Source organism: Cryptomeria japonica, chromosome 6 (assembly GCF_030272615.1).
Source record: "Cryptomeria japonica chromosome 6, Sugi_1.0, whole genome shotgun sequence".
Lineage (NCBI taxonomy): Eukaryota > Viridiplantae > Streptophyta > Pinopsida > Cupressales > Cupressaceae > Cryptomeria > Cryptomeria japonica.
This window is the reverse complement of record NC_081410.1, coordinates 209,795,079-209,811,530: the sequence shown is the minus strand read 5'-3', so window position 1 is coordinate 209,811,530 and position 16,452 is coordinate 209,795,079. Positions and strand designations below refer to the sequence as shown.

The window sequence follows — 16,452 nt, the reverse complement described above, 5'->3', positions numbered from 1 at the left end:
AGCAACTTTGGATAATATTGTAATATAATTAGGGTTATTTGCTTCTACAAAGAAAGCATGCTATCATATTCAAAATTGGCAAAGTATATTAAGTACCCTAATACAGCATAAAAGAACGCAGACATTAAAATTAAAACAAAGAGATTATTATATCACTCCAAGTCTCACCTAACGGAATTATTTCTTCATCATTGATGTCCCTGCAAATTGTAAATCTTATGAGTCAAAAATTGAAATTCATCAAGCTTTGTGATGTTCAGTATTTTAGGCTTTAGAGTAATGCTTAGAGGCCATTAAGAAAAACAGTAACAGGTCAATTTTTGGATATAACGCTAATGTTACTGTCCTTGTGTACTAGAAGAAAGTCAAATTGTAAGTTCATTTGATCTCTTCTACTTACATCCAAAGTTTATAATTACATTCGTGATTTCATAAATAGATAATTCACTACAATTACATTAGATGTAACATGTTATTTTATTAAATTCTCCAGCTTTCATACACTAAATAAAGAGACTAGTAAATGAGAACTCTAGTATAAAAGTTTCCTGCAGCACATCATATGTTTGACTATATCATTAACATTCTATTCCCAATATTTAATATATATCTTTTCATGCATATCTTACATTCTCTTATGAATTATAATGAACTAAAAATGCTAACATTGATTAGTTGTAACTTGAACATCAACAAGTAAGAAAAGCTTTATAATAAGAAAAAGTAATAATACACTAACCAAGGACGACAAACCGAGTAGCCCACTTCAATATACCAATCCCAACTTTCCCAGAAGGAAGCTCCATCAAATAAGGCATCATGATTGGTTGTACATAAAAGGCAAATCCAAATATTGATGTTGCTTGAGAAATATTTTCTGCATCAAAATATTGTCAATTCCAATGTAATAAATAGTCGGTATGCCTTAATACCTCATAATAAAAAATTAGCAGAAAATGTCTAAAACAGAAGAAATTAGCAGAATGTACAAGTTCATATATTCTACTCCTTGAAAAAATAACTATATGGAGGAATCTCTTGACAAACAATATTTTTAAATTTTTCTAACAGAAACTACATAAAGAAATTTGATTTTTTTTAAATAAACACTACAATACAGACACAAATTGCCTAGAATTGCAAAAACAGAATGCATAAATCTATGTACTACTGTATAATAATTTATTCAACTCTAATTTAGGATCATGTACCACTTTTAAGTTGGAGTCAGCTTAGCTATGCCAAAACAGAGACAGATATTGAATAAAAACATCTCAAATTAAAGACTGCCAGACCTGGTCCATATACTAACTTCCACGAACTTGAACAAAATGTCTTTTTCTTTGACCCTTCAAGAAATCCAATCAGTTATGTACAGTTCTTTATGGAACGGTGTCTTTTCTGAAGCATAATTTTTAGCCAGAGCAGAATATTTGACTAAGGCGTTGACAAATTCTGACCATAAAACCTTATGGCTCACCATTGATGTTAGAACTGTTGAGCCAGAAAATTAGTACAGACAAATCCCACAAAACAAGATCACTGCTGGCTGTACTTATTTCTAGGGTGTCTAAGGTAAGGGAGAATGTATTTTTTAGGGTAAGACCTCAGAAAAGAACATATTTAACACACAGAATTTACCATGAGATAATAATGGTTTTTCATTGAAAATACAATGATTGTCTCTTGTATATATATATTTTCCTTGTCAAATATCTTTATTTCTATTCTATCTTTTTGTATATTCTCATAGATAATCCTAATTTAAATAACATAATAATGATAACTTAAGATGATAATTTTTCTAACTCAGCTTACTCAAAAACTATTACTTTACTTATAAATAACTACCTATGCTAGGTATTCTGGCACTGGCTTTATTTGTGCCCCGCATGAAATTATTAATTTTCGGTTTGCTTGGATGGAAATAGCACATAATATTCATCTGTCTTAACACAAAAAGAGCAGCAATGAAAGCATCTTAGCTTAGCAACAATGAAATGGTTTAAAATTGAAGGTGGCAATTTTTCTCACACATACAAAACTAGGAAAGTTGAAACTTTACAACCACTTAGCTTAAATTCACTAGTAATGGAGACAATCTATGGAAACATTGAATCTAAAACTTTAAGTGGAGATGACACAGCTAATTATCTTATATTTCATTGAATACTTGTTTCTTTTTGGCAGAATTTGCATTTTTCAATCTTTATTGTTAGGAAAACAAACACTAGGTGGTCATAATAGGAAAATAAATTCTGAAAATTTTGATCTTACTTAATGATGGAACTCCAGCAATTTTAAGTTGACCATTATGAATTGCCGGCAATCCATGTTTGATGCTATCAATCAATATGACCACCAGAAGCCATAGAACTAATGCAGTTCCAAGAGCAGCTGCTTTATCCAACTGCATGAAACATAATGCAAGATAAAATATATAATCTCCATTCAATTGGAAGGGGTCCTTTCAACTTATGCAATATTCCGTTAAAGTACCAGCTACTCTATCAACAGATGATTGACTTATCCAATGCAAAAATAAAGAAAATGTATTTGATAACAAGGAAACCATGTGTGCATATGGTTCTTTTACAACCATAGAAAGAACAAATACCTCATTGTGCAAACACAAAAAAAAGAAACAATCCCTTCAATCTCAACTTATGGTGTCTGCATTAGTAGTTAAAAACTCAGAGAAATCTGAATACAAGAATTTAACCAAGATTTTGCTGTATGAAAATGTGGAGAGAATATTCCCTAGTTCAAAGAGGGCGAGTCACCTATATGTTGTGTCCCAATAATTATCACTATTACAGTACCTAAGAGAGTTTTTTTTTTAAAGTTTAGTAATCAACATTGAGTTCTAGGGATCATGTTGAGTCCATTCATGCTTTTCGGGAGCGGTTTTGTCATTTATGGGGCACCCCAAACTTCTTGGAGCAAAATTCTATTTTTGGAAAGTATCTATTTTTAATAAGTTGGATCTCCGGTGAGTTCGAGTATCTAGTGTCTTCAAATTTCACTTCCAACCTCTGTGGTAGTTTGAGTTGTTCAGTTTTTTCAACCCTAGGACAAAAACACCTATGGCGAAGATTGGTTTTAGTAGTGGGAGATCTACCTGTTGGTGTCTGTTTTATCATCTACCAAACATTAGGATAGGATACCCGAACGTATTCTATCCTCTCCTGAAAAATCACTACTGATTCCAAGGTCTATATGTGCGAACAAGCGACTTTAGTGGAATAGCTTCTTGGGTAGTGTATGCTGAACGGGTATCCTATCCTCTCCTGAAAAATCACTACTGATTCCAAGGTCTATATGTGCGAACAAGCGACTTTAGTGGAATAGCTTCTTGGGTAGTGTATGCTGAAATTTTCAAGGGGGACTTACGTTTGACAAGTATTCTTGAACTGCTGGACTTAGATGGATATAGCAATTTAGGCTCTTCTTCTTTTTTTGGGATTTTCTGGGATTTAGACTTTCAAAAGAAAGGGAAAAAGAGATAGGGTTTGAGAAGGCTAATCTAATCCTACGAATTCTGGAGACGGTATCAACTGGGTGCCCTCGAGAAACCAAACCTTGCTTCGCCACACTAGGGACAACTACACAAGGCCGGTGCAATCTTCAATGGGTTGTGCTTATGATCGAGATGTTGGGATGCACGGGGGATGGGCTCAGACTAACTTTGCACGGTGAGATGGAAATCATCCATACACCAAAAGTATGAGCGGAGATACACCATCAATTGACACTTATCAAACCCTTCATTCAAATTAACAACAATGAAAGCAAATCTAAATTATTTCTAACTAAGTGTTGAGGCAATTGAAACCATGCAAATCATTCAAATAATAGAGATTACAAAGCAGCGCACATGCAATATATTATCTGGAAATGACCTTAAGCAACAATACATCAAAAACCTCCCCCTTTTCAAATGAGAGGAGGCAACCTTATATAGTTTTCAAGAATAAATGAACGGCCGAGATCTAACAGTGATCAAGGGCCCAGATTGAAAGCTATAAACCCTAATTAGGGTTTCCCAAAACTAACTACCCTCAACCAATTACATTTGGGACACTTGTCCTTCTTGCTAAATATGAACCATCAATGAAAATAGAAGGTTGTTGCATTGTGAAGTGTGCCCTTCTAGAAGCTTCTTGATAAGTCATGTTCATCGAACCTGGACATGCTGGCTTGGAGCGATCTGATTGGTTGGAAAATGACGAGGTGCCACCTCAACGTGTTGGATGTCTTCCTTGAATTCTCCAATTTGTGTCAAGAAATCATCCAAGTATGGAAATTTGATTCCTTCTTGTCGCCATTTGATTCTGCTTGGGAGCTTGTCTTTTTAATTCCTTCAGGAGATGAAATCCTTCAAGAAGTTGGAAGTTTATTTAACTTTCCCATATTTTCACCAAGTCTAAGAACTTTTCTTTCTTGATGCCTTGAGATTCTTTCAAGTGCCTCGAATTTGGAGAAGAAATCTCTTCGCGAAGTATTTCTCATACTTAGCCAAATTTTGTCCCTCTCTATGCTCGGACGAACCTTGCTCGTGGTCCCGTTTTCAATTCTGAAATTGGCTCGAAACTCCATTTGTGTTTTCTGTGATGATCCTGCCTTCAGTTGCCAATTTATGTTGCGTGGGAGGAGGGTTAAAAAGCTCTGGGTAACCCCTTGCAAATATGAAATGATGGGATCAAGTTGTTCAGGCATTCGCTGTGATCATGTCCTTCTTCTCGATACCCTGACATGCCTTCAACATTTCCCATACTTAGCCAAATTTTGGCTATCTTCATGCCCAGATGAACCTTGCCTGTGAACTCCAACTGCGATCTCTATGATGATCCCGCTTCTATTTCCTCTTTGAAGTATGCCCTTACTAGGCTCTTCCTCTGAAGTTTGGAGGCTCCCTTCCTTAGCTTGTCTAGCCAGGAATGATTAACGATGGCATCGTACTCCTCCAAGTGGTCCTGATACAGACTGTCTGCTTCGTCCTTAGCCTTATACACTGTGTTGTGATACTCTGGGATCCTGAAGGCCTCTCTGATGGCCTCATCACTGATGTTCGCCAGTATCCTCCCATCAGGTGTGATGATGTCCTTGCTGGTGGGGTTGTAATGCTTGGCACACTCAACCACTAGTTCATTACACTACATGGTGGGAAGGAAGCCAGCAGCATGTACAATACTGCTCTTCATCATCTTTCGCGCAATGATGGTAGGCACAAGGTTGTCCAGACCAAACATTCGCTTCTTGAACTCCCTCAAATTGATGTGTCCGCAGTTGGTGTCGCCGACGTTCTTCCATTTTGAAGTCATCCTTGACTCTGGAGGAGCATCTTTATCTACCTGGAACTTCATGGTGTCTAAGACCTGCAAATGAATGATGAAAACTTTAAGTTAGAAAATTTCTGCAAAATTTCGTAAAAAATAACGGGGCCGCGAAATGGCTAAGTGTTGGAAAAATTTCCATTTTTCACTCTCATACTTAGCCACAAAAATTGAATTTTCACCTCCAGACCCTCAGCCTTGAAGCTGGCTGAAGTCACCATCAAGTGTTAAAACTTTCGAAAATTTTCATACTTAGCCACAAAAATTGAATTTTCACCTCCAGACCCTCAACCTTGAAGCTGGTTGAAGTCCCCATCAAGTGTTTAAAATTTTCAAAAAAATTTCATACTTAGCCAAAAAAATTGAATTTTCACCTCCAGACCCTTAGCCTTGAAGCTGGTTGAAGTCCCCATCAAGTGTTTAAAATTTTCAAAAAAAATTTCATACTTAGCCAGAAAATTGAATTTTCTTTCTCCAAAATTTTTTTTTTTTGGGAAAATATTCAGAAAATTCACAATTTTAATTTTACCTCTGACTTGGATAGGAATAAGGCTAGACTTTTCTCCAAACTATTGAGAAAATTCAGAAAAGATGCCTTTCTCCAGAAATCTGTAAGCCTTCTGCCAAAATATTATCCCACTTCCAGCAATATCTAGAATTTCCTCCAGATGATCTTCAAACTGACATACTTTACTAAGCTCTCCTTAGTAATTTTGAACTTCTTGATGTAATAATGAATTTGATAATGAAGTATTTGTAGACAAGTTTTAAGAAAAACCCCTAAAATCATCCAACTCATACTTCTAATTCTAAAAAAAACTTTCCATTTTGAATTAATATCTTCAATAAATTTTTAATATTCCCTCAATATTCTCAAAAAAAAACATTCCATTTTGGATTTATTTTGAGGATTTTTTTTTTATTTACATATTTCTTCATTTTGGATTTAATTTTGAAATCTCTGTGGATTTTGTGACATCATGCTGACTTTGTTTGACCTTCCATGTGTAGGTTGATTTTTCGAATTTTATTTCCATCTTTTTCAAATTTTGGCGAATTTTGCCAACCTCTCCAAGGTATGGCGGACTTTGTCTAGAACTCCTTCGTGGCCTCTACTAACGTGAAAAATTGACTAAGGCATTGGGGCGGACTTTGGTGTTGACTCCTCCATGGACCCTCCTAGCCTATGGCGGACTTTGGAGGTTGCTCCCAACACTTGGCAAGCTTGGGCGGACTTCAACCTTGGCCTCTCCATGGCCCCTTCAACCTTGGCGGACTTTAGCTTGGCCTCTTTATGGCCCCTTCAACCTTGGGCGGACTTTATCTTGGCCTCTTCATGGCCCCTTCAACCTTGGGCGGACTTTAGGCATCCTCCCCCTTGCTTGGCTTAGCATCTTGGGCGAACTTCTAGCAAGGTTTCCACATGACTATGGCGGACTTTGGTGTCTTCTCCATCTTGGGCGGACTTCTAATGCTTCTCCTCCTTAGGCAGACTTTGATCACTCCTCCTCCTTAGCCTCCCAACCTTGGGCGGACTTTGGACCTAGCACCCACATAGACCCTCTTCTTGTTTGGGCGGACTTTAGGCTACACTCCCACCTTGAGCGGACTTTGGAGGTATCTCCTAGGGCGAACTTCAACCTTAGCTCCACCATGGTCTCTTCAAACATGGCAGACTTGGGAGTGAGCTCCTCCATGGCCTCCTTCATGGCCCCCTTCAACCTTGGCGGACTTGGGCCTTGGGCGGACTTGGGCCTTAGTGCCTTCATGGTCTCCTTCTTCCTTGGCCGGACTTTAAGCATGGCTCCATCAAGGCGAAATTTTGGCTAAGGCATGGGGCGGACTTTAGACATTGCTCCTTCATGGCCTCCATCAAGGTGTAAATTTGACTAAGGCATGGGGCGGACTTTGAAGTTAGCTCCCACGTGACCTCTCTTCTTGGGCGGACTTTGGTGAGTGTTCCTTCATGGCCTCCATCAAGGTGTAAATTTAACTAAGGCATGGGGCGGACTTTGAAAGTCCCTCCTCATGACTCTCCTAAGGCATGGCGGACTTTGAAGTTAGCTCCCACATGACCTCTCTTCTTGGCGGACTTTCAACAAGGCTTCTCCATCACTTGGCATGCTTGGGTGGACTTTAAAGGGTGCTCCCACCTTGGGCGGACTTTGAGGTGCTCTCCACATGCTTGGGCGGACTTTTAAGAGTGCTCCCACATGCTTGGGCGGACTTTGAGGCGCTCTCCACCTTGGGCGGACTTTGAGGCGCTTTCCACCTTGGGCGAACTTTGAGGCGCTCTCCACATGCTTGGGCGGACTTTGAAGAGTGCTCCCACATGCTTGGGCGGACTTTGAGGCGCTCTCCACCTTGGGCGAACTTTGAGGCGCTCTCCACATGCTTGGGCAGACTTTGAAGAGCTCTCCACATGCTTGGGCGGACTTTGAAGAGTGCTCCCACATGACCTCCCAACCCATGGCGGACTTTGAAGGTCTCTCAAGAGGGCGGACTATATATGAAATATAACATTTAAGTATAAGTGGTATTTCAATATGTCTTTTCTCTTTCATATACTTTAAGTTATATTTCATATATATTGTCAGGATGTTTGAGAGTGGTTTTGGGCCTCTAGGACTAATAATGCAAAATCTAGTTTTTGGAGGATTCTCCAATTTTCCAGATTTAGTCAAATTTCAGGATCAGGATGACATTCCAGACTTAGCCAAATTTCAGGACATTTGAGGATCAGGATGATTTTTCGAGCTGATTATCCTTCGAAGGTGCCATGACCCCCTAAAATATAGGAACTTAGCTTTTTGGGTCAAAATTTGAAAATTTTGGATCACGGTTGAAGCAGGTCAGTGGTACAAGTGTAAACCCTAGGTTTGCATCCCGAAAAGCAAAAAGCCTAAAATCTAGGGATTTAGCTTTTTTAGGTCAAAACTTGGAATTTTCGAGTTCCGGTCGAAGCTGGTCAGTGGTGCAAGTGTAAACCCTAGGTTTGCATCCCGAAAAAGCAAAGAAGCCTAAAATCTAGGGATTTAGCTTTTTTAGATCAAAACTTGGAATTTTCGAGTTCTGGTCGAAGCTGGTCAGTGGTACAAGTGTAAACCCTAGGTTTGCATCCCGAAAAAGCAAAAAGCAGACATCCCTAAAAAATAGGAAAAACTTTCTAAAAATAGCCATACCGGGTATCGGGCTGAAAATGCCAAAAACGAAACTTCCTAAAAAATAGGAAAAAGCAAAAAAGCAAACTTTCTAAAAATAGAAAGTTGTCCAAATTCGGCCAAATCAATTGCGATCTTCGTCCTTTGGCCTCTCTAAGCACTCTGGTGGTGTTCACACTTTGGAATCACATAACTTGCAAAAACTAACTTTCAATCGTTTGGGCCTGAAATGCTCTGAACTGGACAAGGCTTGGTGAAACTGCAGCAAAAGGTCACAAGACACTAACAAAACCCTAGAAAGTAGGAAAAGAGAGGGTCCCCATTTGCAATGGGGCGATGTGTGAAAAAGGTCACAACACTACCCTAGCCGATTTGCAAGTGGAATCATTTAGATTTAATGTGTGTGCTGAAGGTTTACAAAATTTGGAGCAAATGATTTATCTATTCAGGTTTTTCCAAGTTTTCCAGGTTTGAAGGTATTAAATCATACCAGTTTGTGAACAAATAGTAATTTGGGTTGTGCTGTGTGTTGGAAGTGAAGAGCCTAAGAAAGGTTCCTATGTAAAATCCCCTACTCTTTTGCACCCAAATTTCTCCGCTGTCCTTAGTGTTTAGAGGAGAATGCTTTGATAAAATTTGATATTATTTCTGATTTGTTTTCTGATTTTTGATGCAGATATATATATATATATATATATAGGCTTTACAACTGAACTATAGATTAATTGTAATACAACAGAGTACATATATATCAGACCTTAATTTATTGCAGACATAATGAAGACAGCAGTTCAGTTTGTATACTAAGTTGCCCAGCTTGAAGCTATTGTATGATATTACTGAGTCTTCAATCCTCACAAGAAGCCTCCTCAATTTCATGCAAGCCACTCCATGCACCCAGAAAAAGGGTTTACCACCAACACATCCCATTGTGGATTCTATGGTGATGAAGACTTAGACCTGAAGTTTCCTGTGGTCTGTTCCAGACGTTGCAAACTCATCCGACCTGTTTTGAGTTCCACGCATAGTTGTCTAGAAGGGGCAGTAGCCAACAGAAAAGATGGGCAATCATTCACAAGTCCACAACCTCAATCGGCTCATAGATATGTCAATTAGGAGGATGTATTTATGCCAGCCAGCTCTTAGCATTTCCACACCGCCACAAAGGAATATTGACCAAGTTTGAAAGGCCGACTCTCTTGTTCAATTTGTGCTAACTTATTCACCAAATGATCGCTCCATACAAGGTTGAAATTTTTTAATAATCTGAATCCACATTATCAAGTTGACCATATTTTCCCAACATAAATTTCATCTTCCAAAACTCTCAAATTTGTCTTAAAATAAGAATTTACAAATTTCATTAAAACCTCCAAACATTGAATCACAATGCAAATTCTAAATGACTCCACCTATATCAGCTAGGGTAGATAGTTTCACTATCAAAACTGATTGCCCTAAGGGTTTTTGTCCTAAGTTTTCTGCTCCACAAGAAGCTCTTCAAACTAATTAGAAGAAAATAATCCAAGCATGAAGAAATGGGCTCTAGGAACTTTCCCGAAGCCTTTTCATATTCCCACTCTTTTAATATATCATTAAGCTGAATAAATAAAGTGACTTTTAAATATTTCTTTAATTTTTTCCTTTAGTTACTTTATTAAATTAATCAAAATAATCTATCCATAAAATGTTACTTTATTGGACAACTTCAAATAATTAATTTAATTTATTCCCTTGCTGCCTGCCTTCAGCCTATAGGAATAGATTGGCTAAGTGGTCACTTCCAAATACTCCCCAGAAGGGGGCATTTCATCCTATGATGTGTGTGCATTGAAAATATGAATTAAAAATTCATATACTTTATTGTTAGCTTGGAATAAAACCCAATCGTAGCTTCTTTGCTTGCCTGCCAAAGAGGTTGTACCACATGGATTAGCAAAAGAGGAGCGATGCATTAAAAAAGCATATAAGCCTTGTTTCTTTCCATCATAATTGTCACAAAGTCCATCCCAGAAAACAAAAAGGTCAACAATGTCAAAGAAAACTTTACAGAAAGAAAATATTGCATATGCTAAGCTACCGTACACTCAATACCTCTTCAAGAAAGAAACAAGTCACATTGGGAGGCTCAAAGCCTTGTTTACACTACAACACAACCTTCTGGGGAAACAAAAAGCCAGTGCAGCAGCATGGAAAGTTTATTTGGAGGGTCCAAAGACAAATAGGACTCTTAGTTTTCTAGTTACAAACTAAGGAAATTATCTTAATTTAAGCGCACCACCTTATTCTTCATATTTGGGGTCATGGGTTTATGAAGAAATTGTTACAAGAACTATGGGAATTGGGAAAAGTGTTATGCAGCCTTTTGTAAGAGTTTCACAATGTAATGTTCCAATTTTCCGTCACTTTAGCATTGTAGTTAGCTTCGGCTTTCTCGGTGATGGTCAATCATGCCAAAGGGGATGTTTGATGTTGGTGATGAGCCCAGTTGGTCTAGAGGACTACTATGCCACTCTTGGAAGTGATTTCCGGCTTCGAGTGTGTTCTCAAAAATTCTTGGAGAGAGTGTCTATTTATAGTGTCACCCGGTCGGGGCCAATTCTCACTATTCATCATCAATACGACTCTAGTGTAGTCAAATTTTGATTCTAATGTTTTTTAACAATTTCCGCAACTTGGGTATATTAATGGCTTTAATTTAATTATTTTACTAAGGTTGCTTAAATTTTATTAAAATATTTCGAACAACACCTTAGTAATATAGCTTGTCGGAAAGGGGATGAAAAGTTTTAAATCATGGATGCATAAAAACGGGACCTTGCATATCCAATAATATTATTATTTTCATTTCAAGGTCTTTTGAAGCAAAAAGATGTTATTTTATTAAAAGTGAATTTTAAATTGAGTCTTCAGAAAAGTTTGGAAGAAAAAGTATAAAAGGAAGTTTTGTGAGCTCATTTGATTATGTAGATTATTTCATTTTCCTTTGGTGAAACCCTTGTGGTTCTAGGAGATTGAAATTGGTTAGTCTCAACCTTCTTGAGGACAAAAACCCTATTGAAGAAGATTGGCAACAATGGTGAAAGATCCCCCCTAGTTAATGCAGTGTAGTTCATCCAGAGTTGCAAGTTGTGCAAAAAAGAGATTTACAGGTACGGTTGAAGATTCAAATTGTGAAGTCTTGTCAAGCAAGACAAATTGGGGATGAAGTGGGTCGATTGAAACTATATTTGCTGGTTACATTGGCATATATTGGTTCTACAGAGTGAAACATTGATTTTCAAACTTGGGCAATTTATTTTCTCTTTCCTAACAGCTATCTATTGTTTCTTTGGTGTTTTAATATTCCAATTCTCAGTGCCATATCATGTATTTATTGGAACAATGGAAATGTTGTTGGGTTTCAATGATTGAAAGATTGGGCAGGTTGCAAAAGTTTGTGGATGACATGGAGATATTTGGAATTTAGCACAAGCCTTTAGGAAAGAGATTGCAAGCCAAAGTCGACCACTGGCAGCTAAGGAGGCATGGGGGACTCTTGAAAAATTGTATGGTAAAACATATAAGATTAGTGGATATTAGATTAATAACGATTTAAAGAATCTTGATCCAAAAGGTTTTGACCGCATCCAAGACTACATCTCCAAAACCAAGCAACTAAGAATACAACTATAGGATTGCAACATTTAAAAAGAGGATTTACAATTGATCTTAATGTGCTGTCTAAGCTTGGTCCTAAGTATTCAGTATTTGTTTCTAGCTTTCATACCCATCAGCTTTCTATGAGAGCATCATATGTGTTAAATTTTGTACACTTGGGGAAATATACAAAATTGTGGTTTCAACCATAGCACACGAGTAAAAACTCTCCTAATTAAGGGAAGGCTCCCCCTATCTAACTACAACTTTGAAAATAAAATAGGATGGGACAGCAATCTTTCCTCTTTTTTCAAGAAAGACAATATCCTTTTCTCTTCACAGAAAAGGATAGCGATTGAATATGAACAACAGTAACCACTTTTAAATGAAACGAGAGAAAGGAAATGAAGTTTCCTGAAAGCTCAAAGACTCCCGTCACTTCCTTCGAGATGAGACAGCAATATCAAACTCAAAGACTTGACTATTGGAAGTCCTATCTACCCTTTGCTATACTAAATTTTACAATGAATAAAAGACAACAGCTCAAAGACTGAAATAATCTATTCGTTCAACACAAAGACAAGAACTAATGCAAGCTCAAAGACTTGCTGCTATTTCTTATCAAACAATAATTTTTTCTCAGAAATAGACGCAAGCTCAAAGACTTGCTGCTCCTTCTAGAGATTTTCCTATTTTAATTAATCTTCTCTACTTGCAGCTCAAAGACTTCAAATCAGATTGGACTAAGCTCCTTTAGAAACACTTTGCATAGAAGAAGTAAAAAGATTCAAACTCAAACATGTAGCTCAAAGACTCAAAACTTGAGTAATCCTTCTTTATTTTTCTTCAAAACCTTCAATTCACATACATAAGCTCAAAGACTTCTTGCTGTAAATTTGGCAGAGTTTTTGCTCGCTTTCCCAAAAGATATATATTACAATAGACCCCTCAAGTATTTATAGAAGAGGAGCCTTGAGAAAAAGGTGGGAGGATCCTAACTAACTTGAGAGATTCTCTCAACCACCAAGACTCATTCAATAACTAACTGAGACTTTATTAACTAACTAAGACTTATTCCAACTACAGTCCTGATCGGACACAACTTGTAGTTGCCTTACATGTAATTACAAAAGTGCAAGTAATGTGTAACTTGCATTTTACAAAAAATACCATTACATGTAACTTGCCAAAACTAAATTACAACTAAAGATTTACAAAAGAGGGAAAATTCAACTAAGTGTTGAAAAACACTTAAATTGTATTTTGTGAAGACACAAATCCTTGAAATTTTTGGATACTCGCTTGTAGTTCATTGGGATTCGGTTCATGGGTGTTCTTGGCAACAACCATGTTCTTCACAATAGTGTCGTGACATTGGAGGAGTGCAGAATTGTTTTTATCCAGGATAGACTGGATTTCATGCAGAAAGACTTGGTGTTTCATCAATGCTTGAATTGAAGCTGCCGAGAATTGTTCGCTCCTCCATTCATTATGAATCCTCATCTGTAAATCAGCAAGAACTTCTTCTTCTGGAATCAGCTCTCCATCCTGACTTACTATGTTGCAAGAGGCCCTTTCACAATGTGAGACAATATCTCGGAAAACTTCACCTCGGAATCTCCTTGCATCACCGATCTCCTCAATGAGGGATTTAAGAACAAGGGTCTTGTTTTCCAAGAGTTCTTCAAATTCCAAGTACATGACCCTGGAAGAGATGATGGCATGCTCCTGTAAAATACTCAGCTGTTGTTGGGGCATGGTACGCCAGATTGTCAAACTTTCCTCAACACTTTCCAAGTTCTTTTTGAAAATATTAGAAGTCTAATCTAGTTTCTCCTCAATGGTCTCTAACTTAGACATTATTTGAAAAATGTCTTTCATTACCTGTGCACATAGATCGTGAAGCTGATCAACCCAGGAATCCAATGCTTGTACCTTTTGAGCAGCCCTTTCCACTCCACGAATTGATTCTTGGGAACCAGAAGAACCTATGGAGTTACTCCCTTCAGCAGTAGGTTTTGTGATTTTATGAATGGCTGCCATAAGCTGTCGGTTTTCCTTTTCTAGCTTGTCTTTCTTTGCTAGAAGCTCATCACACATTTGCACCAATGAAGCAACAGAAGACTGAGCATCATGTTTAATGACCTCATGCGTTTGTTTGCCCAACTCTATCCTTGTAACCTTATAATCAGCAGTTGACATTTCATCAAGTGGCTTATTTGCAATAGGTTCCACAATTTCAGCTACCTTCATCTTGTTACTGTCAACAGTTACCCTGGAGATAGTCTTGGCCTTCTTAGCAACTTTGAATCTGGACTGTTTCAGTTGCTGATAGTCAAAGGCATCAGGTGAGATTTCTTGCTTCTTCCTTTTCGGGGTGAAAGAACTAAGCCATGGAGGCAAAGTCATCAACTCCCCTCCAGTAGCAGCCATAGGCAAAGGAGAAGCAGTTTCTGTTTGAATTACCGTGGTCATCCTGGGAGGAACATCTGTTTGGATAGTGACCACGGTTTGCTTAGTTACCAATGGACATGAAGATTGCCTCATGAACTCTTCAAAACTAGAAGTGGAAGTATCAATTTCTGACAACTGAATGCAAGCAGGATTATCCTCAGGAACTTCCAACACAGTCTCTTGTTGATGATCAGGAGATGGCTCATATGCTGAAATGGGAATTGCATTCTGAGGAGACTCATCTCTAAGCAAATCAAGAGGAGAAAGAGGCATCTCAATGGAAACTGGAGGGATGATCTCATGAGGCGAGTCTGAAACTGGAGACTTGGGAGCATCATTAGATTGCTGCCCCTCTTCTGGATTATCCAAATCAATTACCTGAACATGGAATTGTGATTTTTCTTTCCCACGAGCTGTCGTCTCCTCAGGAGGAAGCACTACTGCACGACTGACTCATAACTTGATCCTTGTGCCCGAAGATGAAGCACCCTCCTTGTTGTCAATCTAAATCTCAGACTTCCGTCCAAGAGGCCCCGTAGAATCATCTTCTTTACCAACCTTGATTTTAATAAGCCTAACAGCATTACTTTTCAGCCATGCATTGGTGTTGGCCAAAATAGGCTGAAATTTGTCAAGGATGGATATGCACTCCTTGTGTGACCATTGGATCAAAGGAAGTGGAGCTTCCTCAACCCTCCGTGAAGTGTATTCAGGATCAAGTATATGCCCGTCATCAATCATCCCTTGTGGGATATCCACCAAGTTCAAATCAACAATTTGCTCAACAGTGAGTCTGCAGTAATCCATCTTCAGAACTTCGGCTTCAGTGTGGAGATCTACCCAAATGTCTTCAATGCGATGAACATGCACAAAGGATATCTTGATCTTCTCCTTCATACCCCTATAATCAAAATCAGCTCTAGGTTTAAACCTTTTGAGCTTGATTTCCTGCAATTCAGTTTCCATGGCCTTAGCCTTCACAGATGTGACAAGGGAGTATCGGCCAATTTTCAATGGGTTTGTGGTAGAGATCCCCATTCCAACCTTGTGTCTAGCAGACTGAAAAGTGTGATCAACCACGATCTATCTTCCTAACTCCATAAGAATTATCTTATCGATTGGGTATTTGGGAAGCATGTATGGCTGACCATCATAGCATCCGATCCTCATATAGGTGAAGGTGGGAAACTGCAGAAACAAACATCCATACTCGCACACCTTATCCCATGCCTCATCTGATACTCTCTTGTTCTTGAGATTTCTATCAAACTGACACATGAAATAACCAAAGAATGCATCTTGGACCCTTCTGAGGCAACTGGTCATAATACTCCCAAATTGGTATAAGTGAGCGATCACCCTTGGTAGAAAGACCTGGAAAGTGTCTAAGTGATGTTGCCAAATATACCAAATAAGAATTCATGAAGAACGTCATGGTGGTAGGAACTGCTGCAAGTTGTTCGTACAAGGCATTGTTGATGACTTCCCCCCATGAAATGTGATGTGACTGCCGTATGAACATAATAAACTGATACATCCATGGCTCAAAGACATTGGAATGCTCAAAGCCCATCAGTCTGCTAAGAAGGGTTATAGTGTCTCCTATTTCTCATTCGAAATCGCAGCGGTACAACTTCACCCACCTTGAGAAGGAGGCTCATCCCTCTTCGATCCACCTATTGATGTGTCGCTTGCAATATTTTTCCCTCTTCACGTAATACTCCGCTGCACTTTCTTTGGAGATTTCCATATAAACAGGTGCAGGAGGTATTCTGAAGACCTTCTCGATCATATCTGCATCAAGACGGATTATAGCTTCGCCATCATCATTTTTGATGACTTTTGACTCTTTGTCAAAATGA

At 38.3% G+C, this 16,452-nt stretch overlaps 1 protein-coding gene across 3 annotated transcripts in view; it reads right to left on the bottom strand.

The window, feature by feature from the left end:
• LOC131069823 (uncharacterized) overlaps positions 1-16,452 on the bottom strand; it is a 179,608-nt gene that overhangs the window by 54,300 nt on the left and 108,856 nt on the right. For all 3 annotated transcript variants that reach the window (XM_058005391.2, XM_058005389.2, XM_058005390.2), the window contains exons 4-5: positions 2,278-2,410; positions 740-877 (exon numbers count right to left, since the gene is read on the bottom strand). In XM_058005391.2, the coding sequence (XP_057861374.2) occupies positions 740-877; positions 2,278-2,410 (271 nt within the window). The remainder of the gene's footprint in view (positions 1-739; positions 878-2,277; positions 2,411-16,452) is intronic.